At 38.6% G+C, this 25,350-nt stretch overlaps 1 protein-coding gene across 1 annotated transcript in view; it reads left to right on the forward strand.

The window, feature by feature from the left end:
* Window positions 1–23,089, forward strand: part of sstr3 (somatostatin receptor 3) — a 36,730-nt gene extending 13,641 nt beyond the window's left edge. Inside the window, exon 2 of the mRNA XM_036589716.1 lies at window positions 21,307–23,089. Within this exon, the coding sequence (XP_036445609.1) occupies window positions 21,356–22,801 (1,446 nt within the window). The 5' untranslated portion in view covers window positions 21,307–21,355 and the 3' untranslated portion in view covers window positions 22,802–23,089. The remainder of the gene's footprint in view (window positions 1–21,306) is intronic.
* The last annotated feature ends 2,261 nt before the right edge of the window (window positions 23,090–25,350 follow it).

Below are 25,350 nucleotides of genomic sequence, written 5' to 3' on the forward strand. Positions count from 1 at the left end.
GGATAATTCATAGTAGATACTGAATGATTCATAGTAGTTACTGAATGATTCATAGTAGTTACTGAATAATTCATAGCACTAACTTTATATTAGTTCGGAGTTTAAAGGGTTAAACACTTGCTGTCAGCTCGTCCACAATCAATCATTTACCTGTCAGCTTCCAATAAGCAGTAAGTAGTAGACGGTTTATTGGTCATAGATCATTTTATGATTTCATGCCTAGCGCCTTGGGTTATGAAAATGTATTTACCTTTTCTCAGGCTCACTGGCTTTCCCTCTCTCTCCCTCTCTCTCTCTCTCTCTCTCTCTCTCTCCCTCCCCCTCTCTCTCGTTCACTCAATCCGCCGCTATATTTTCTGACCGTGGGCGAAGTTCACCATTATAGCGAAAGGACAAGAACAGATCTCTTTTCAGCCTCTATCAGACACATGTGCTCGATTCAGTTCTGCATTAACCGTGGGCACCGTAGGCCCTATCAGCTCACTCAGCAGTGGGTGCTCTGTGGTAACTCAACAAAACTACACTGACAGATGTACATAAATGTACAGCACGTCTGGTCTGTGCAGATGTGCAGAGTTTGTTTTCAAAGACATTATGGTCTATGCAGCTTATGCCTTTGGTCTACTTTTCTTCTTTCTTAATAAGGTGATTTCTTAGTGCTGATTTGGATATATTAAGAACGTGATCTAACAAAGCCAAAAATCCATCAGTTTTTATTTTGTTTGTGCCTCAGGCCACCATTTTAAACAAACACATGAATAGGAATGCAGTTCACACTTCAGTGGCCTTTTATTTTACTCTAAATAAGCTTTTCAGTAGTGATGTGAATTGCATTCTGAAAGTGAGGACAAGCTTGCTCTGAAATATTAGTTCATCTAACAAAAAAGGCAGCACGGTGCTTCCTTTATACAGTCACAGAAAACACAGTAGTTCACAAAAAGCTCCAATTATACATGCTGATCCATTCTACTATAACCAACGTGGACTAGGCCTGGGAGTAACCTGATAACAGTACTTCAAAGCCGCTAATCAAAAAGATACCATGCTAATTAATTTTAGCCCACGCCTGATGTAAACTTTCACACACACCGTCTAATCTGGACAGATTTTAATAAAATCATGGAGATTAATTACAGTTTGATAAGGTTAGACAAATACAGTAATGCCCTGAGCATACAATGCATAGAGGGGTTCTGAAAAATACTTAGGTATCTGCACTTTGTCACTATACTAAGTGTCGTTTTGCAAGATTTGTATTTTACTCATGTAATTATTGAAGTTGAATACTGGTACTGTTACTCAGTTACATTTCCAAAAGATAAAAATATGCTTTTTACTCCTTACATTATCATTTAGACCTTCAAATGCTTACATATTTTATTGTATCATTTAAAAAATCTAATTTGTATGGAATTAGAGCCTGTTGGCTCATGCCCAGCATTAAAATATTTAAGTTCCTTCGATTTCAAAAAGCATTAGTCCTTACTCATTGTGTTATATTTAAGTTATAAGTTTTAATGTTACAGAGTTGTATGTTTAAATGAAGATACTTTTTGACTCAGTGATTTCAATTACAATTTCAACCCAATAACCAAACTTTCACTTAAATACAGCTTCTTTCTTTTTTTTCCACCGCTGAATGTATGTGACTCATACAGCCAATGACATCATTCGGGAGAGGGATAGTTTGTGAAAACGGTAGCAATTTGTTTCCACTCTGTTGTTGTTCATCTTCTTCTTCCTCTGTAGATGGTCGAGAGGTGTGAGATGCCTCAGGTAGGGGTTTTACATGTTTTGTAGGTTGATTTGTGCCATTCTGATTGGGTGACATTTGTAAGGGCTGATGTTTAGAGGTGCCTCTATTGATCCCCGTGGTTGTTTCTGATGGGTTTGGCATATTTCCTGAATGTCTGTGAGCAGTTTGGTGGTTAGGGAATGGCAGGAATGTTGTCTTTGTGTGGAGCCACTAACCTCTAAACCTCCAAAAATGCACAATGAACAGTAAGATATTCACTTACATTGGTATTGCTACCATTGTATTTGAAATTTGGATGCAAGAAAGAAATATAGTCAGGGACATTACAAGTCTATTTTCAACAGCCAAGAAAATAATGCTCCTCATAAAGCTAGCAAACAAACTGAAAACAAAGCTTTCAAGGTGTTCTTAAAATGCATAGGGTATTGAAAAGAATAAAATCTAGGAACACTTGTGCCTTTTATTCTGTTTTTCTGTTGCCAGGCTGGTTGCCAGGGTCAAAAATTGGTAAACAGACCTTTAGAATCTTGATGTCCCCTAACATTTATCCTAACTGCTATTAGCTATTTTAACTACATTTGGAGGCTATAACTAAATTTGCCTTATGATGAATATTAATCAAAAAGCAGGTAAAAATGCTCATGTCACATTGTAACTGCGAAATCTTATCTGTTGAGGCACCATGACAACCTCACAATAGCTATTATAGAGCACAACAGTTTCTAAGTTCATAATCGGATCCTAACTCCAGATAAGAAAACACAGAAGAACAAAATTTCCTAAATATTGTCCTAACGTTAGGAGAATCCCAACAGGATCCTAAACTCTGTTTTAACCTTCTGGTTCTGCTGTATCTTTTTTAGGACACTGTAACAGGCAGGACAACATAACGGGACTTACTATAGCTAGGATAACGACAATGCACTTATTCATACTTCAAAATAGTGGTTTCAAAATGTTTTTTGTTTTTTTGTTTTTCCTCTGTGGTTCAAAAATGCTTTCCCTCAGATTATCTTCATGTGTTAATGTTAATGAAAACTCACCAAAAGAAATATTACAGCGATGGTGGTGAATAATGAGGTGATTGAGTTGAACTGAGCGTGGCTGGAATAACATTAGCATGGATCGCACACCGGCTATAGCTTTTGGGAAATGGAAACCGAAACCTAGGAGCGGTGGAGTCATGTTAAACAGCAGGGGGCGCACTCACTATATTCTTAACTTCCAGTTTATCACATTTTTGTTTTGTTTTGACTATTTTTTTACATCAGTAGCTGTCTGGCTGTCTTGTACTGAGGAATGGGCTAAAATTCCACCAAGCTGATGTGCAGGACTAGTTATTGGAAACGATTGGTTGCAGTTATTGCTGCATCAGGGGGTAACACCAGATACTGAAAGCAAAGCCTCACATACTTTTGCCACTCACAGATCTGTAATATTAGATCATTTTCTTCAATAAATAAATGACCAAGTCTAATATTTTTGTCTCATTTGCTTAATTTGGTTCTCTTTATTTACTATTAGGACTTTTTAGATCAAATTTAAAATATAGAAAATTCTAAAGGGTTCACAAACTTTCAAGCACCACTGTACATTTTTTATGTTATTTTGATAACATGTTGCTGTACAGAAATTGTCAGTTGTCTGGTAACAGAAATAATAATAGATTATCGTTCAAGTAATTTAGGATTTCTTGACTTGAGATGTATTCATTAAGATATGATAAAGTTCCTTAATTAAGATGGAATAAGCTTCTGTAATTCGAATTTGTGAAAACTCATATCTTGTCCTTTTGAGATAGGAAGTTTCTCTAGTACTGCCCCAGGACTATATATCCGCAGCACAAATGTGTCATTAATTTGCCTAGTCTTGCTGACCATGATGGGGTCAGCCAGTCACAGCATACCCACTGCTTCAAACTAGGGAAATGTGCTGTGCTGATATTCACAATGAGTTTAGGAACTTGAGATAGAGATCTGAGAAAGGACATTTGTCTGATCTCAGAAGGACCCCTGGAGATGCGTGGAGCATTCTGTGAGGGGGTGGGTTTAGAGAACTCTTGAGAACGCTGTGGTGATGATCTTGGGTTATTTTTTTGCTGTTTTCGTTCTATAATTTGGACAAAGTTGAGCCCTGGGGGAGACCTGAAGAATCACAGTGTGCACAGACGCTCCGGCATGCAGAGTTCTACACTACTGCCCACGGCACAGACGGCGATAAGACCTAATCCATTTCAAAGCGTTCACAATCCGCTGATTCAGAATTGGCTCCCAAGAGACCGGTGCCACCCTGGAGACCTTGTGAAAGTCAAGGTGTGATGCGCTGCCTATAGCGATTTAGGGTGAGCATTGTTCAAATCACAGCATTAACATGTCATGCTCATTTAGACGAGTGCTTGATCATGTCTCTGATAATTTATTCGAGGCTTCCTGGCTGATTAGAGTTGAGGAGGAGGATGGGAAAACTCCCAGATGGAGGGCCCCTGCTGCTTGCTTGGTAATTTAATGCATGTGAGATAGACACACACACAGAAAAACCCTGTCCAAACTCCATTCCCGCCCACGTGTGCCACATGTGCGGTATGTTTTTAATATAAATGCAAATAAACACGTCAAGCGTGCAACATACGTATGTGAGTGAAAGGTTTATTAAAGTGAGCCTGACATAAATTCAATAAACTAACAAGAGTATGCACAAAATGAGACTACAAAGCACTTGAAGAATCCAAACATATCGAGCCAAGGCTACAAGCCTTGTGCGCTAGCTTTTGAGGTTGTATGTATTAGGCTTTAATATAGCATTTATGTGTTGTTCTTTTTTTTTTTCAGAACCTCTCTATGCATTGTTCTAATTTTGAACGCAATATAAGAACATGCATACAAGCACACACACAGTTCAGCCATAGCTGGAACAACAATGACAGCAGCATGGCAGTGTGAACATTTCAGCAAATCAAGACCTCCAAACACTGCAGAAATACAATGAGTTGCAACCTTGCGCCGACTATAGTCTATAGAATGTTGACCCATTAATGGCCAGAGGCAGTTATCATCATCTGAACTGCAGGTAGATAAAGGCTTTTCAGACGTGCCGAGATGGAGATACGGCATGCAAACAGAGCAAAATGCTAACAGCACTTACCACTGACCCTGACCTTCAAGCATATGAGGCTCCATCGATCCTAGTCTAAGACTGACTGATTCAGAGGGAGAAGGAAAGAATGGCATAGCAAATGCATTTGGTGAGAGGGATGGGCAATATGGCAAATAAATATAAATATAGTAATGCACGAACATCCTGTGAGCTCAGTGTGATGGCTCTGACTGCTGCTTACAAACTCTTTTGGTGCACTCTAAAAAATGTAGCTAATTAATAACACTTCCTGAGTAGTTTTAGAACATTTTTGTCATATTATCAACACTTTTAGTGAACACAGAGTGTGTTGCCCTTTACACATGTACATGCTGTCCTTAACTGGACATGCAAATGTGTAAAGATAAGGACACAACATTGCTTTTTGGTAAAAAATGTTGTCCATTTATTCGTTTATTTCGGGCAGACCATAGCAGGACACAAATATTGTGTGTGAATGTACAAAAAGCCAAGTTAATGTTACTGTGTACATTTGAATTCAGAATCATTAGCCAACTGTGTTCGCACACAGAGGAATTAGACCTCTGCATTTAACATAAATGCAAGCAAACACCCACATACATGCACACTAGTGAGCACACTTGCCCTGAGTGGTGGGCAGCCCTATCCATGGCGCCTGGGGAGCAGTTGGGGGTTAGGTGCCTTGCTCATGGGCACTTCAATCACATACTGTCGGCTAAGGGGATCAAACCGGCGACCTTCCAGTCACAAGGCTGGTTCCCTAGCCTCCAGCCCATGACTGCCCCCCCCCCTGTTAGTTAGTGTCCTGGCTGCCTTAAAATGTTGAGTTATTTGACCTTACGATAATAAGTTGATAGGGCATAAAACACAGATTCTTCTTCCGTTATCTTACAAGTCGAAATTCATTTAACTCAAATTTTTAAGGCAGCCCAAACACTAATGAACTTTTTTTGTTCAAGTTAAAACAGCAATTTATTTTAACAGTACACAAGCAGACTAAGCTGCGAAGCGGCTACAGACAACACAGCGGTGAATGGTAAAGTTTACTAGTTTAATTATAGTTTCATGGCCTAATTAAAGATGACAGCAGACTACAAACACCACTTTACAGAACAGCTCTATTGTTAGGTTTTTTGCTTGACAAAAAAATTAAGCTCCATCCTACACTATTACTGTGTTTGCTCCTGCGTCGGCTGTGCTAGGAACCGTCTCAAAACCACCACCGCTGTTATTTTTATTAATTATTACTATTATTAGTAGTAGTAGTAGAAGTAGTAGTAGTAGTAGTAGTAGTAGAAGTACCTCTGGACACCATCAGTGATGTTCCTTGCTGCCTCAGCAGATGTACTGATAGAGATAGTAGTAGTAGTATGGGTTAGTAGTAGTAGTAGTAGTAATAATAATAATAATAACAATAGAAATATCACTTTTTCTTAGAGACAGATCCTAACTTTGAAGCAGATGCAGCAGCACACACATTTGTAGTGTGAAAGTTGAAGCTTAATCTTGGTCAAATAAAAGATAAAGCAAAACAATAAGAATACCCACATGGTTTATGCGAATAACAGGATTCTGTTACTGGCACAGGCCTAATTTAATAATTTATTTTGATAATTATAACATATCATTATATTGCCCACCCCTACTTTGTACCACCATTTGTATATCATTGGTGTACAGAAGGCGGCCTAAAGTGACTAGAAAGGCAGACTGCTGAAGCAGGCAACGTGTTAGGCATGTTAAACGGATGCTTTGCGGGATGATGCAGCCAAGTGAAATCCATCCAGTCTCGCTCTAGTCCTCAGGTAAAGCCCAGAAAGAGAGATAAAGCGAAAGAAGCAGCCCACTGAACCACCCTACCTCTGACCCCTACAAGAGAGGCTGACTGACCACCTCATAACAAGAGGCAGATTAACTCTTAGAAGATTATATACTGACAGGTTCAAATCTGCCTGTGTGACTTTTTCTGTTTGTTTCAATGTCAAAAAATGACAAACATAAAAACAAACAATATCTTTTCATCAAATTCAAATCATAAGATATCTCCTCTTCTACCCACAAACACAAACGTGGTGTTGATTAAAATGTTCAAATCTGCACTTTCTCCTCTTCAGTGAGCTACGAATGAGACGTTATTCAGATGAAAGTATGAGAAGCTTTTGTTATCACTGGAGATGCTGCTACAACTTAAAAAGCATCTTTTACATGAGCTTGAAACACCTCAAAGAAAACGTGTGATGATTATCTTCATTCTATATCTTATGAATCATATTTTAGCACCTCTTTTGCACCAAAGTAGCCGTGCGAAAGCTATCTCTGCCAAATTGCTCTGATGCAATATACTCAATATACTCACATTTGAAGATTGTATTTCAAAGTGATGAGAAGTTAAGACTTCAATAAGATCATGGCTGGGAGTAGGTGTAGAGCTTTTCTTAAGACCTCATTTATCAAGAAGTTTCTACACTCGCAACAGATTCTGCAGGAACCCTTTGTGGGAAGGCTGGGCTATGTGGACCAAAATCTTAACACAATACATTTTTCATGTTATAAGATAATGACGATTTGCATTTGTATGGAATTTTGCGCCCAGAGAAAAGCAACATACAGTTGATTAGAAAATGTTATATAAGATTTATACAAGCTGACCAAGTTCCACACTGCAGAGGACATGAAGTCTTTTTTTGCCACAATTTCTTCTTGTTCTGAGATGTTTCAAAACATTCTTAAACTCTCCATACATTCAACAATGAAAGCAGTTAATGCTAATGCTAATATCTGTTTCTTTAGTGTGTGCTGTTGTGAATGTGCCACCTATAGTACCAACCCATTTCTAAAAAAGTTGGGACAGTGTGCGAAATGCTAATGAAAACAGAAATCAGTGATTAATAAATTCAGTTTGACCTGTATGAAATTGATAACAGCACAAAAACACAATACTTGACTTTTTAGTTCTTGTAAATATACGCTTATTCCAAATTTGATGCCAGCAACACGTTCCAAAACCTTGGGGCAGGAGCACATTTACCACTAAGTTACATCAGCTTTCCCTTTAACAACACTGATGAATCATTTGGGGCTGAAGATCCAAACTGATCCAGTTTTGAAAGCAGAACTTTTTGCCATTCTTCTGTTATTTATTCATATTTAATAATGCTACATGAGAGAAAGTTCTGGATGGAAGGCCAGTCTAACACCTGCATTCTCTGATTACGTGGCCATGCTGTTGAGCATGTGCAGATTGTGGCCTGGTGTTGTTATGTTGAAATAAGTACAGGGGGTCCTTGAAAAAGACATCATCTGTAAGGCAGCATATGTTGCTCTAAAATCTGTTCTGTGTTAATGCTTTCACAGATGTGCAGGTTACCCACTAATATCCTCCCCATACCATCAAAAGACAGACCCTGGCTTTTGAACTTTATACTGGTAACAATCAGGATGGTCCTTTTGTTCTTTGGTCCGGAGAACACAACTTCTGTTATTTCCATAAACAGTCTCAAAGGTGGACCTATCAGAGCACATAATACACATTTCTACTGTGCATCAGTCCATTTTAGATGAGTTTGAGTCCAGAGCGTTGTTGACATATGACTTCCACTAAGTCTTAACTTGCATTTGTGGAAGCAGCAACGAATGGTGTTTATTGACAACAGTTTGTCAACATATACCTGAGCCCATTTGTGACATCCTTCACAGAATAATGACCTTTTCTAATGCAGTGCCATCTGATGGGTCGAAGGTCATGAGCATTCAGTTGTGGTTTTGGCCTTTTCCTTTACGCACAGAGATTTCTGCTAGTTCTTGATTGTTTGATGTTATTATGCGCTGTAGAGGGTGAAATGCCGAAATCCTTGCAATGTCTGGTTGAGGAACATTATTTTTAGACTGTTGAATTTTTTGCTGATGCATTTTAGGCAAAGTAATGAGCCTCGACTCATCCTTGTTCATAAAGGACTCTGGTTTTCCTGGATGCTACTTTTTTACCCAAGCATGATTGTATCACCTGTTTAAGATGTTTTTTTTAAACATTCCTCAATGTTCCTCGTCTTATGTTTCCTATGCCCCACCTTTTTTTTAAATAAGTTACAGACATCAATTTCAGAATGAACAAATATTTACAAAAAACAATAAATGTGATAAGATAAAACTTTAAAAATCTTGTCCTTTGTTCAAAAACAGGTTAAAGTAGATTTATAAATTACTGCTTTCTGTTTTTTGTTTGCATTTTACCTACTGTCCCAACTTTTGTGAAATTGGGTTTGTATTTTTTAAATATTTTGTCTAGTATATTACCAGTATGTATGCATAAACATTTACCATGACATTCCAATTAAAAAAGATATGACATCCTCAGCATAAATGGCCAACGGCTCCTTCACAAAGTACAATAATGCAAAATGCTGAAAACTCCATTATAAAAACAGAAATGTCACAGAAATGCTGTGTTTTGTCGGCCATACTGTGTCACTTTTGCATAGTAGTAGCCCCACACTCTCAAAGGAGCCGTTTTTTGCCTCTTCTTTCAAGTGATATGCCAATACAGTTGTGTACAAAAACATTCTCATGATGTTTTTCACTTTCAAAAACTCAAAACCGTAAAAACAAAAGTGTTTTGTAAGTAACACATCATTGTCTTTGCCGGTAATACATTGGCCTCTGCTCACATATGAGCCCTACCAGTAATTTCACTCTTTTACATTTCATCACCTTTCAGTTCCCATGTAAAAGTGTGAAATAAGCTCTAGCGCATTACTGAGACCTTTCAAACTTTTGCTGCTGACGTTGGAGTCGAGAAACAGAAGAGCATAATCAGTTTATCAAAAATATGTCTATTGCACACTATTGATATATATATATATATATATATATATATATATATATATATATATAAAAGAGTTTGATATTGACAACTTTTGCTGTCATTTTATTGCCCAGTCCTAGATCAGGATGCCTGATTCATGTCCACTATGATCTGCCACCACAGTTTCTCAATAGCCATGTGACTTTCTGAGTTGTATTCATGTTTTGTCTCAGCTGGTGTATCAGATAACTGGCTTATTAAAATGTAGAACATGTCCCATTAAGCACAGAGGCAGGCCAGGCCTCCCTCAACAAGAGCATGGATTTATTACGACCTGCAAGGCCTAAAACCGTGATGATCTGACTGGCAAACATTAGACAGAGATGAATATCTAAATGTCAGCCTCCACCCCCGCTGTGTTTTTGCAGACATTAGTATACAACACCGTTTGTGTGGTGTAGAGATAACAAACAGGGGAACACCACGCACCCCATATGGTGTTAAAACATTTATAAGTGCCTTTTTATATTTAGCAGATTTCCCAGCATTACAGGTTTCAGTGACAACCTTTAGCATATTAGCATATCCAGCAAACTGAAGAATGCAAGCAGTGTTTGGACTAACGAGGTACAAAGTAATACCTCGTTACAATAATCTGATTCTTTCTTTAATGAAGAAAATTTTTTTTTGTATAAAACCACAAATTCTTAAAGAGCCCTTTGCATGATTAAAGGGTTCTTCGCATCGTAAAAGGGTCCTTCAGATTGATGGAGAATGTGCTGTAGATGGTTCTTTGATAAAGAAAATGGTTTTATATAAATACAAAAACACTCAAAGAACGCTTTGCTGGATTAAAGGGTACATCGCATTGGTAAAGTGTTCTTCACGTTGATGGACGATGTGCTGTAGATAGTTCTGTATAGCATCTTTTTGAATTCTATATAGCACCAAAAAAGGGTCCTTCTATTGTTATGATGTCAGGCTTGTTACAAAAAAGAACCCTTTTTGGTGCTATATAGAACCCTTTTCAAAAAGCTGCTAGAACCATCTACAGCACATTCTCCATCAATCTGACGAAGGCTTTCACGATGCAGAGAACCTTTTAATCATGTAAAGTGTTCTTTAGAAAGAGTGTTCATGGTTCTATTTAGAACCCCTAAAGAACCATGATTTTTAAGTGTATAGTGCAGTGTGTTACAGTTTATATTCTTCTAATCGTATTACAGTTACTGACTTTTGTTACAGTTACTGACTTTCTAACAGAGCAATATTAATTATACATGATGCATTTAAAACATAAATTTCCTCTATATAGATTATCCATGTCCAGCTTTGTATGAAATTTCCACATGCGTGTCTGACCTCCACACGTAATCCCATTACAGTTTGAAAGAAGTACCATGCAAGCTATGCTACATTAGACAGATAAGTAGAAAAGTGTTGGAGCAATAGAAAATGTTGGAAATTGTAGGGAATTTTTATTGGGTCAAACTGTATTTTTCATCCAAAATTATTGCTGGTGGTAACAAAAGAATTACATTTTAATCATTTTTCACAAGTACACTGTGTTTATTTGGCTGTGTACTAGATAAACTTGGAACAGAAATTTGACACTGTCATAATTTTCAAATACCATCATCATTTTTAAATATTACTGTATACCTTACCACTATTAAACCACCCAGCCCTAGAGTTATCACAATGTAAGTTAATATGTAATTGCATTTCAATAATTATGTAAATTAAGGAGTAATGGCTCTAAACCTCTGAGAGTCCAGACTTACATTAAGGATATTATCTTCTACCATTATCTATGTATATCCAGTCACATGCTGTACTGTACCTGTCCTAAAGAAAAAGAAAAGCAGGGCCAATTTGTACCTGAAAGCTTTCTTATCTGAGCCATGGAGTGCTTAAGTGCTGAAATCTTGGCACAGTGTTCCACCAAGATGTGCATTAGAGAGAACGCTTCCGGATTGCAGACAGGAAAGGTGATAGATTGCTTGTTGTTTTTCAGTCCCTTTGAAAGAAACTCTTATGGGTTTTGTGTATGCATGGATGCTTTTCTGCTCTACACAGCATATTCCAGGCCTTTGAATGAAAACCAGTCAGTTAGCACAAATGTGGTGTGTAGAAGAAGTAACACTTCCAAGAACTGTGTTTTGCACCTTGCTAAAGCATCATAAGGTGTGCTAGTGATTATTAAAGATGCACCGAAGTGAAATTTCTTAACTGAAGCCGATCCTTTAATTGAGGACCCACGCCAAAACCAAACTACTGGAGGAAATGTTTTTTTTTTGTTTTTTTTTTATACATAATTTGCTGTTATTTTATGCTACTGAATTAACATAGTAATGCTGTCTTGAAAGGTTAAAATCACCATGTTGGGAACTGACAGAACTAGAGAGAACTAACTTCATTTTAACCTGTTTACTAAATAATATTAAATAATACATTCACTAAGCACTTTATTAGGTTCATCTACGTTATATCTACACTACACTGTCCATTTTATCAGCTCCACTGACCATATAGGAGCACTTTGTAGTTCTACAGTTACAGACTGTAGTCCAGCTGTTTCTCTGCATACTTTTTCACCCTGTTCTTCAGTGGTCAGGACCCCCAGAGGTTCCCCACAGAGCAGGTATTATTTGGGTGGTGGATTATTCTCAGCCCTGCAGTGACACTGACATGGTGGTGTGTTGTTGAGTATTGCGCTCGTACGAGTTTTTGAATCATGCATGTGATTTTCTTGCATTACAGTTTTTATTAGATCTTAGCTGAGTCCATTTAAAAGCCTGCAAAAGCTGTAATCTCCACATGTGGGAACTTAAGTGTGAAATTAGAGTTACTATATACAAGTTTAATGCTGCTGTTTTGATGTATTGCTGCATCGGATCTAATAGCACACTTTACCCTGGCTTGTTTTCTTAAAAAGATTATGTGTTTGAACTGAGAAGTGTTGTAGACAAACTGCGCCGCAACAGCAGATAAGATTGCTTTCACCTTCAACAAGTCTAGTAATCCACTAGCATGGGAGCGTAGAAAAGCACTGCTTCCAGGAAAGTGAATCAGCCTAAATCAGAATAAACAGATTTAAGAAAGAAGAAAAAAAGAGAGAAATCAGGAGAGTTTTGCTTTCTTTACTTCATCTTTTGGCCTTAAAACATACATAATGCAACGTTCATGTAATAATAACGATAAACAGTGGTTTTACTTTGAACGTATTATGAATTATGCACTGCAGAGCCGATACATAATGAAATTTTTATGCATTGACCAAAGCCTTTGCGTTTTACATGGTAAGAGAATGTTGGATTAGATTAAGGCTGCTTGAGCTGAAGTGCTTCAAGGAAGAAAGTACCCATATTCACACAGCAAAGCCACAGCTGAGCTCAGTTTCTGTGGTCTGACCGGAGTAGAGGTCTAGAGTAGGAGGACAACGGTACTGACCTGCCACTTTAAAAAGGACGCTAAAGAACCAGCCTATCATAGAGTCAAACCAGCATCAAAGAGGGCCCATATCAAAGGGCAGGAGCGCTGAGATAGAGGGGGAGATGGCAATGGCAGGTGGTGCAGGTCGACAAGTGGATATAAATGGAAAAGCACGTGGCTGGTTTTTGCAATTAGCACAAAGAAACAAAGTGCATCCAAACTCAATCAAGTAACAAAGCAAAGAGTCAATCAAAGCCTGAGGCCCCTTAGACATCAGTGGAACTCTCAGCGTAATAACATCAAAAAGCAACCGCACTCTGCACAGGTGCTTGCAGTTCTTTGGAGATGCTCTTGTCTGATGGAACTCTTTTGTTTACCTCTGTGATATAACTGTGATATAACAGTGGCCATATGCTTTCACTGCATGCTGGGATGGGGCGTTTAGGTTGGAGGTGCAGCATATAAGCGGCACAATACTAAATGCTTTGCCAAATGATTTTGTTGCCACATATTGATCATTTAATTGCTATAAAAGAGTGGCAGTACAGCTCACTCACCAATACAGCACCAGGTAAGCTAACTGGGTCCACAAGTTGCAACATTAAATGTGATGGGCTAATGTAGGTTTTGAATAAATATAAATAAAATATAGAAATATAAACTAACACCTACAACATGCATGCATATTTATGTACTTTGACCAAACAATTTTTATAGCATTTTTAGCATAAAGCATACAATATTTTATTATTGTCATAATACTTTCACACACAAAATTGGTCCTTAGTTTAATGTAATTTATGAAGCATATTTTGACAGCAGGTTTATTCAGGTCTCACACCTCTGATTTCTTCAAATACATAAAAAGAATGTCAAAATGTCAAATGTCAAAACTACTAAATGTCAAAATTACATTATTGTAATTGAAGCTACACTGTACTAATGTTAAATCAAACTGTATTGAGATAATTACTGTTGTTTCCCAGCTTTTTATGTCATTTTTCCTATAAATGTCTGCCCCATAATTTACGTCTTTACTGTGACACTGACCACATGACCTAAAGTAGGGTGTCTTTAAAAAGCAAGCCTACTTTTTGATGGGTGAGTTAGCCAAAGAGGACATGAGATTCACAGAAAAGCAAAGTGAATATCATCTTTTGCTTAAATAGACTTTTAAAACAGGTTCATTTTTATGTAACATCAAATATAAGAGGTATTGTCTGTTCAACACAATGCAACAGGCCAGCAAGGACGTCTTGACTGTGACATGTTCTTACTGGAATAGTTCATTCAGTTCTTATTAAATTTACAGTAAAGGCACATTTATGTCATATTAAAAGTTTCAAAATTGTATGAACTTGTGTTACAGGCTCCGATGCTTAAAATACATTTTTGTTGAGGTACCTTTATCAAAAATGTGGACAGCCCGTATTTGCAGAAACCACTGATTTTAAGTCTTGACCAAAAAACTACTTGTGGTTTTTGTCTAATTCTCACAGAAATCATGGTGTGTATACCAGCCTTTAGCAGTGTCGTTGCAGTGCTGGTAGCAGTGCTCATAATCACATTAGGCAGTCACTCTGCATCAGGCCTGTTCACTGGAGAGACAAATGGTTCCCATGTGGCACCGTCTGAGGAGGCTGATTAGAGTTGGCCTTTATTCAGATGAAGCTGACCTCTTCCCCCTTGCTTAATTTGCAAGAAAGATCTCTCTTTTTTTGCTTATATCAGGGCTGTGATACTGGCATTTACATAGGGCTGACCAATATAACGATATTTATCGCAACAACCTTCTATAGAATATATCACAATATGCTTTTCTTGGCATATCGTGGATACCACCATTACTTCTATACCATTGAAGAACTACATGTTTCATTACAAAGAGGGCATAATTAGTCCTGTTTCACTGGATTTAGGGTTTTTAATGTGATTTTTTTTTATATGACACTACTGGAAATAAAAAATAAATATCATAACAAGTGTGTAAAGGAAACTTTTTGAAGTATCATGATATATTTTGTCTTATCACCCTCCTCTACATTTACAGTACTGATATTGCAGAACTGCACTGTGCAAATGAGCCCTCTAACCATTCAGAACATTCCTTACTGTGAGCGTTGAGGTGTTCATATAATCCAACAATCCAACCTAAGTAAATTATTTAGGTTAAAATAATGCAGGCTGGTGTTCAAGAGAGCACAATCGGCCTCACTCTCTGGTTGGGTAGGATGGCCCCCCCGTTTCCCCCCATTACTCAGCGTGATGATGCTAGCCAGCACAGACATCTGTTAGCTGACATAACAGAACTGGCGGTTGGTGTTTTCCTCCAAGCGCAATCCAAACGTCCAATGGCATTGTGTTAGCGGCAGTTCGAAAAGATGCGGTAGCTGTCTTCACAGGACTCAGAGGAAGCCTGTGCTGGCTTTCGCCCTCTTAGCACTGGTCTGGTGGTGTCATGTGATTGGAACACGGTACGTTTAAATTCAGGAGAAAATTGAGGAAAAATGAAAAAAAAAATGCAGGCTGATCTTTATCAATACAATCACACTACTAATATATTTTTAATATCCTGAAGCAACAATATTGGTAAGAAGAAACACAATTAGATGTTTGCGGCAAATCATTCAGCCATAGTTATGCCAGAGTTAAGCCAGAGTTATGTGCAGAAAAGAGGTTCAGGGGCCTGGACGCCATCGACCTCTGACTGAATGCTGTTTGTTCCTAATGCATGTTCAGAATGAAAATCTCAGTATTTCTTCTTTTCTTAGTCATCTTTTCATTTAAAAATAGGCATAGCGACAGCGCCGAGAGATTACATCGCTTAATTAGAAGAGCAAATTAAAGTCATTTTCTTTTCATTTAAAAGCAGGTGCCATGACAGCATTTAGAGATCACATCACTTGATTACAGGAGTAAATTTAGACAGAATGAGTTTTTTTTTCCCTCTGCATGAAGCACTCAGAGTATTTGAGGAATACTCTGAGTGCTCTATGTTCACAGTGGGGGCACCTTTTTGAGTAACACCGAATTCACACTAGACGTGACATAGTCAGCGTATGTGAAGCACAAGCGACTGTGTGTCTCCTTTTTCTGATTAATATAGTTATATAGCAGTTTTACAGCTTCACAGTACAAACAGCAGATCTGACTCACTATTTTGAGTCAGATTAAAGCTTCGGCATATCATAGGTTCTTTAGCAAAGGAAATTGTTCTACTTGGAACCATGAGTTCTACATAGAACCTACATATATAGAACCATTTTCAAAAAGGTTCTATATAGAACCATATCCAACGCATTCTCTATCAATATGAAGAACCATTTCACCATGCAAAGAGCCTTTTAAGCATGGAATGGTTCTTCATATTGATAGAGAACGTGTTGTATATGGTTCTATATAGATCCTTTTTGAGAATGGTTCTAACGGTAACACTTTCTATGAATGTCACCTTTGTAAGCATCTATAAACATATTCATAACATGTTATAATGCATTCATGAGGCATTATAAACATGGCTATAAATATTTCTAAAAATGCATTACATGTTATAGCCATGCTTATTATGCATAATGAATTGTTAACATAATACATTATAAGTACTGATCATAACAAATTATAAGAGCTCATAAGTCGTATTTGTCCGCTCTAAGTAAAGTGAAGCGTACTGTACTAAAGCCTCCTCCAGTGTTCAGAGTGAGGCTTCAAGTTGAAGTATTTACTGACGGATTTACTGAAACACTAAAACATTCACAATAAAGCACATTACAGGCTTCAAATGTCAGAGTTTAAACTAGAGCTGCCATCAGTGTTTTACCCAATGTGGGAAAGGTAATGTACACCACCGTTAGCTTGGTACTTTACTTTACGCTCTCCAAGCTGGGACTGACTTCTTTGACACTGACAGTATAACATGTTATCAACACTACTTATAATGCATTATATTATCATTTCATAATGTATAATAAACATGGCTATAAAGTGTAATTCATTTTTATAAATGTTTCTAATCATGTTTATAATGCTGTATGAAGGCATTATAACATGTTATAAATGTGTTTATAGACGCTTACAAACGTGACATTCATAGAAAGTGTTACCAATGGTTCTATATAGAACCAAAAATGGTTCTGCTGTTGTTACAGTATCAAGCTTGTCACAATATAAGACACATTCTCCATCAATCTGAAGAACCATTTCACCATGCAAAGCCGTTAAAGCATGCAAATGGTTCTTTACAGAACTCATGGTTCTAAATAGCATCATTGCCTTTACTAAAGAACCTTTGAAGAGGCAACTTTTTAAAGTGTGTAGTACAGCTCAGGAGTTACCAGGCATATTCTAGATCAACAAGATCATCACATTTTAATAAATTATTATTTTAAATGTTGTTAGGACGTTATGGAAAGCAGGTTTGTGTGATTTGACTGGACGTTCTGTGTGTCAGGTTCGAAGGCATTTTGATGGACATAAGATGTCAAGCACAGCCGACGTGGAATGAATCTCTGATTGCAATGGAACCCAGAAGCACATCTGGTGTGAATTGGCCATAAATGTATACAGTCTGTAGCTTGTAAGAATTTTATGCACAAATCACACACACACACACACACACACACACACACACACACACACGCACACACACACGCACACACACACACACACACACACACAGACCTCAGGCTTGTTGATGTCCCACTGTCCCACTAATGATGCAACTCTTCACAAAAATAGGATTGTTTTTCATACCTGGTGCCAGACAGCAGGGAAGAAATCCTGTTGCACAAGAAAATAGAGTATTTAATATCTAAATTATATTTATATACATTTATATGCATTCTTCATTTTAGTTAATTGCAAATATGTGTCACTTGATTATTTTGTGAAGGTTGTTAAAGGTCATAAAATTAAATTATGACATATTTCACCCAAATCTGTCTTCATCCAGCATTTAATGACTGCACCTCTCTTGTACAGATGAAAGATATCTATATATCATGTAAGTGAACTCCTAAAAGCAGCTGTGTGGACTGAGCTTTTGTTGTTTCTCTGTAAAACTGCCTGGCCAGCACCACACACTGCCTGTCCAGAAACTAGACTCAGGGCAGAAAAAGAAACAGGGTGCACAAGGCCACTGCCGAAAGAATTCACACCAATGGCTGGCTTTGAAGAAAATATGGATGGATCAATAACGGGTGTGAATGAGAAGCAGGATAGAATAGCGGTATTGATGTGGAATAGACCTTAACTCTTGTGTGGTGTTGGGGTCTGTGGGACCCATTTTCAGTGTTTATCAAAAGAAAAAATTATGTGATTTATTATTATTACCTCAAATTAGTTTGGCCTTTGCTCATTTTCTGTGAAAAACATATAAAATAACCCATTTTCAGTGTCTTCACTCTGTTCACCCCCCACACATTTATATTACACATGTGGTGTTGGGTGAACCAGCTGGGAGTAAAAGAGCGGAGGTGCTGTTTCCTTCAGTCTGTTCTCCTCCTACATGGCCTGCGGTTAGTATGTGTGTGTCTGTGTGTGTATGTGTTTGTATATGTGTGTGTGTGAGAGTGGACAACATGGACAGGCTGCTGACTGGCTACAGCTACTAAAGGAGAACCCTTCGCTGGACACTTGTGATATTTTAAATATCTGGTATTTTTATATAAATTGTTATGACTGTATTGATTTTCAAAACAGTAATGCGGTGGGTCCACCAGACCACTGAGTAACAAACACATCAACACCACATCAGGGTTAATCTTAAAGAGACAGTTAAGCAAGCAGTCAATCATTTAATCAATCAACCAGTTAATCAATAAATAAATAAATAAACAAACAAACACATCTTCTCTAACATCCCAAAATGGAGTTGATCAGCCAGGACATTTTACAGCCAGTTTAAGTGAGCTTAAAACTGACTTTATGCGGTTTCTGATATTAAATGACATACTATTAACTCTAAAAATCAACAAAATTCTTGTCAAAAGTTTGGACACATAGCTGAATATGTATTTTTTTATAATCTTAACAACATTTGATCTAATCTACATTCTTAAAAAAAACATCTTTAATGGTTCCTTAGGAAAGACAGTGGTTCTATATCCAACCATGAACACTGAAAGAACCATTTGCATGCTTAAAGGGTTTTTTCCAGCATGAAATGGCTCTTCAGATTGATGGAGAATATGTTGCATATGGTTCTATATAACACCAAAAAGGGTTCTGCTATTGTTATGATGCCAAGCTTGACAATCCAACAATTGAAGCTTTTTGGTGCTATTGAGAACCCTTTTCGAAAAGGTTCTACATAGAACCATACATGCATTCTCCATCAGTCTGAAGAACAATTTCACCAAGCAAAGAACAATTTAAGCATGCAAAAGGTTCTTTGGGTGTTTAGAACCATTGCCTGTACTAAAAAACCCTGAAGAACCATCTTTTTAAGACTGTAAGCTTATGCTTAAATGCAAATAAAATTTTCTTCCAAGACAAAGAGTGAATCTGATCTCTACGTTCTATTATTTAAAAAACAACAAAGTTTAAACTTAGGCTAATAAAACGGAAACAAGAAAGAAATTTGAAACCCCCTAATAAGTGTTTTTCAGCAACAACAAGCTCTCAGTGGAAACAACGGAAATATATTTCTCTGACAAACATGTTGGCACATTGTCCACTGAGGAGAAAATGCCTTGTGTAAGAGGACGAGTCCTCATCCGCATCAACTCTTGTATCGGTTAGCTCACATTTGAAGAGCTTCTGTTTCATCTAACACAAAAACAACAGATTTCTCAGCTTTTTTGAATAACTAAACATGTTTTCATGTGCATTCCTCTGGTAAATATTTGTGCTACTGATTTTTCCCTTGTAACACCAGCACTGTCACTAAAAGAGTGAGCCTCCAGGTCCAGCCCTGTGGTGATTTCAGTCAAAGTATGTAGTTAACCAGATATCCGTTCAGTAACTCTTGTGGATACTAGAATGTCAAAATTAATCGGAATAGGAAAGGGAAGGGAAAGCTGTTCTTTTAAAGCCAGCATTTCCAATATTCATCTTCATGGAGACGAGGAAGGAGGGAGGGAGGGAGGGAGAAAACGAGAGAGATGGCTTTCTCTGTGGTGTGCACAGGTGTGAATGTTCCACACAGACGTAAGCAGGCCACTGTTTGTCCAGAGAGAATAAGAACATGAGGACAAGGTTGCTTTGCCTTCATCCATTTGCATTCACACATAGTCTCAGTCACTGAAGGACACTTACTCATGCAGTGAAAGAGCCCAGCTCCATCCAGAATATCCACTTCACACACATGCATGAACACACGCACATTACATGGCTATTATGATCTCCGTAGCTTGCTCAGTTCTCCAGGGTTCCTGGGTAAAATGTCAATTATTAGCCGTGGCATGTGGGAACACGCAATGTTTAAACTGTCTGAGGGTTCAATAGATACACAACGCTGGCCAAACACACACTTCTTATGGCAGCTCATCCCAGAGCGGCCCTTCTCACTTCCTCTCCATCTCCTCTAATTGTTTCCTGCATGACTCATGCCCACTGCCACCACGTTTGGCTTGGTCCTTTTATTTCTCACCCCGTTATCATTTAATTATGTTTTTTGAATTACTATTTCCATCTAACCTCCCTTGCTCCCCTACGTCCTACACCACCTCCTTCTTCTCGTCGGTGTTGTTTCATTCTTCTCATGGCCTCTGTTGATTTTTCCATGTCTGTATTTGCACGGTGTAATGACATCTTCTAATTGCACGTTTTGCCATTCTCATCACTCACGTCTCTGCCTTTGAACGTCAAGCAAACACTGCCTAATTGGCCTGTCAGATTATCTGAAAAACAAAAGCAGTGCATTTCAAAACTCTACTATAGGCAAGTCTCCCTGAAAAATATGAAATCTAGCCCTTCACAGAAAAAACTTTCAGTGAAGAATCAAAATTAGCTATGTGTGACGGTTGAGAATGAAGTTTAATCTGTGTCTGGGAAGTAGCCCAGAGTCATACTCTTGCTATCGCTTGCATATATTTCTATTTCTATAATGATTTTGACATATACCATGTGTTCTTTGTCATTCTGACTTTGAGCAATGTAGGAGTCAATCCAAAATTATGTGCATTTTACATGCCAAAGTGTGGCTTTTAGTGTCAGGGAACACTGAAAAGAAAATGACATTTTCTGTTTCACTCTTTCATAGGACAGTGGCCACCAGCTGAGCACAGCTTGAGAGAGAGGGTACCAGTGCTATGATGGAGTTTACCTCTGCAGACGCTTCTGCCATAGCAGAGCTTTGTTGCAACATCTCCCTCCCAGGGTTCCTCTTTAATGATACATTCCTCAATAACACATGCCACTTTAACAACTCCAAGTGCGCCAATGGAACTAATTCTGGAGACCGGCCAGGCACAGGAGTGGCCGGAGTACTAATCCCTCTCATATACATCATCGTCTGCATCGTTGGCCTGGCTGGAAACACTTTGGTCATCCACATAGTCCTACATTACTCCAAGACAGAATCCGTCACCAACATCTACATCCTCAATCTGGCCATTGCTGATGAGCTTTTCATGCTAGGCCTCCCGTTCCTGGCCGTCCAGAATGCCATGATGTCTTGGCCGTTCGGCTCTTTCATGTGCCGTCTGGTGATGACAGTTGACGGAATCAACATGTTCACCAGTATCTTCTGTCTGACAGTGATGAGCATTGACCGCTACTTGGCCGTGGTGCATCCCATCCGCTCTTCCAAGTGGAGGAGGCCACAGGTAGCCAAGGCAGTGAATGGATCAGTATGGGCTTTGTCCTTCCTGGTGGTCCTTCCTATGGTGATCTTTGCCGACGTCTCTGAAAAAGGAGGTACGTGCAATATCAACTGGCCACAACCATATGAGATCTGGCGTGCCGCGTTCATTATTTATACATCCACGGTGGGATTCTTCTTCCCCTTGCTGGTCATCTGTATGTGCTACCTGCTCATTGTGGTCAAGATACGGAGCTCCAGCAAGAAGGTCCATGCCACTTCTACCAAAAGGCGCAAGTCTGAGCGCAAGGTAACTCGCATGGTCGTGATAGTGGTGGCCGTGTTTGTTTTCTGCTGGCTCCCTTTTTATGCTCTCAATATCATAAACTTGATCGTGTCTCCACCCAGCAACAACCTTCAGGGCCTTTACTACTTTGTGGTGGTCCTGTCTTATGCCAACAGTTGTGCCAACCCCATCGTTTACAGTTTCCTCTCTGACAACTTCAAGCGGGGTTTCCGGAAGGCACTGTGCCGCTCTTCTAGGAAGGTGGAAAACCACGAACCAACAGAGCGCCAGGAGCAAGAAGAGCGCAGGCAGATCCTGATGCCCAGAGAAAGCCTGCGCAGGGTGGTAAGAGATGATGAAGAAGAGGATGAGGAAGAGGACAGGGAGGAAGTGACTGAGATGACTGAAATCTGCAAGATTACCCAGAACGGAAATGGCAGCGGACAGGCCGAGAGTGCCCGTGCCTTGTTCTCCGAGAGGCCATTAGCTCCAGGGCTGTCTGAGCCTTGTACCCCAGACAGGAGAGGCCCAGGTGGGGATGGGCTTGGCAAAGGTTCTGGCTATGGACCATCCACAACCCTGCTAAACGGGGCAAAAAATGGCAGTGTGAAACCCTTGCCAGAGGAACCTGTGGAGAAGAACGCCTCACTGGAGATTAGCTACTTGTAACATGACTCTAAAAATGTCTCATACGTTACTTGAAACAGAGCCACAGTATTTCTATCATTGTAATGTTTAGCCTAACTGCCACACTGGAGCCTTGTTCAAATTTGCAGCTTCTCTTGTGAGCCCTGACTGAAACCTCTACCCAAGACGAGAATGTACCGACATTAATGCTATTTCTTTTGTAATTATTCTGTAAATTATAGAAGCTTAAATTATGGAATATTCCTCAGCAGCAGTTGGCCTTACTGTTCACTTGTACACACTATAGAGTTTGTAAAGATGATGTCATCGCTGTTCTGCCTGTGTTCTCAAATTCCATCTTGTGCGATTCGTGTGATACAAAAATCACTTCTTCAATATGCTTGCATGAACATTCTCTAAATTTGTCCTGGGCTTTTTTCCAACCTGATTGATACCATAACAGTGAAACAAAGCTGATTTTCATTTATTGAATCAGAAATGCTTTACTTCAAGGGTGCTGCTTCAGTTTATGACATTAAGCAGACACTTATGTAAACAAAACTCTGTTGTTTGACTTGACCGTTGATTACATAGACACATTAACACCGTTGACAGTCTGTGGTCATCTGCATCTGGTTACAGATCAGTTTGTTTTTTGCGTTGTTCTTGGATGGGTATTTATGTATCCTTTGTAAATATGTTTTAGAAGCCTCCCTCAGGGGCCTTTAAAAACAAATGTGTGTTTTATTGGATAGAAAAATCTTTCTTTGCATTTCAGATTTTTGTAAACAATACTTGAAGAGGCATCAAAGTGCACTGACAGGTAACAGTCTACAACCCTGTTTCCAAAAACGTTGGGACGCTGTGCAAAAAATAAGTAAAAACAAAATGCAATGATGTGTAAATCATTTAAACCATTTTGAATTTTATTTTCAGCAACATGATTCAAAAAGTTGGGACGGGGCAACAAAAGACTGATAAAGCTGTGTGATGCTTAAAACACCTGGTGGTTATTTGGCAACAGGTCAGTCACATGATTGGGTATAAAAAGAGCATCCCAGAGAGGCTGAGTCTTTCAGAAGTATAGATGGGGATGGTTTCACCACTCTGTGAAAGACTGCACAGGCAAATATTGCAACAATTCAATAATAGTGTTTCTTAATGAAAATTACCAAAGAACTTGGGGATTTCACCATCTATGGTACATAATATCATTAAACGATTCAGAGAATCTGGAGAAATCTCTGTATGCGAGGGGTGAGGCTAAAAACCAATATTGGCTGGTCGTAATCTTTGCACCCTCAGGCAGCATTGCATTAAAACAGACATGACTCTGTAGTGGAAATCACTGCATGGGATCAGGAACACTTCCAAAAACCACTGTCTGTGAACACAATTTGCTGATGCATCCACAAATGCAAATTAAAACTCTACCATGCAAAGAAGAAACCATATATATAAACAGGATCCAGAAATGCTGCCCCCTTCTCTGGGCCCCAGTTCTTTTAAGATGGCCTGAGGTAAAGTGGAAAAGTGTCCTGTGGTCTGACACATCAAAATTTGAAATTCTTTTTGGAAATCATGGATGCTGCATCCTCTGTGCTAAAGAGTCACTACAGTATGACTTCATAGTAAAAGAGTCCGGGGGCTAAACTGGCCTTCCTGCAGTCCAGATCTGTCACCCATTAAAAACATTTGCCGCATAATGAAATGAAAAACACAGCAAAGGAGACCCTGAACTGCTGAAAACCTAGCAAAACTGAGAAAACATTTCACTTTCAAATCTACAGCTGTTGGCTTCCTCAGGTTCTAAATGCTTACAGCATGTTGTTAAAAAAAGACTTGGTAAACATTTCACTGTCCCAACTTGTTTGAAACATGTTGCTGGCATTAAATTCAAAATGGGCATATTCTCAGTTTCATTTCTCAGTTTCAACATTTGTATTTGTCTAGTTGTATAGTTGTCTTTGTACTATTTTCAATGAAATATAGGGTTTAAATGCATGATTTGCAAATCATTGCATTCTGTTTTATGTATTTATATTTTGCAAAGCATCCCAACCTTTTCGGGAACAAGCGAGGTTAAAACGTTAAAAGGCCAACCTCTGCAGAAGTTTGTCAAGTTCGTCTTTCTGCCTGTTGTTCATGTTACATACTGTTGGAGCTGGATTAGTCTTCCCAGAGGAAGACAGGTAATGTAATCTCTGTGGCATTTGGCCGATTGGTTTGGGATGAAGTAAATCCCACAGAAAGCCTGGTTTTTTTAATTGCCCAGATGTTCATATCAGCATTACACTACAGGCCACATTCATTACTCTGCAATTATTACTGTCAGACTGTAAAAACTACACACACTGCAGATTCATACTGGATTAAAATCACTCCACAATTATTACTGTCAGACTGTAAAACTACACACACTGCAGATTCATACTGGATTAAAATCACTCCACAATTATTACAGTCAGACTGTAAAAACTACACACACTGCAGATTCATACTGGATTGAAATCACTCCACAATTATTACTGTCAGACTGTAAAAACTACACACACTGCAGATTCATACTGGATTAAAATCGCTCCACAATT

This window comes from Colossoma macropomum, unplaced genomic scaffold, assembly GCF_904425465.1.
Source record: "Colossoma macropomum unplaced genomic scaffold, Colossoma_macropomum, whole genome shotgun sequence".
Taxonomy (NCBI): Eukaryota; Metazoa; Chordata; class Actinopteri; order Characiformes; family Serrasalmidae; genus Colossoma; species Colossoma macropomum.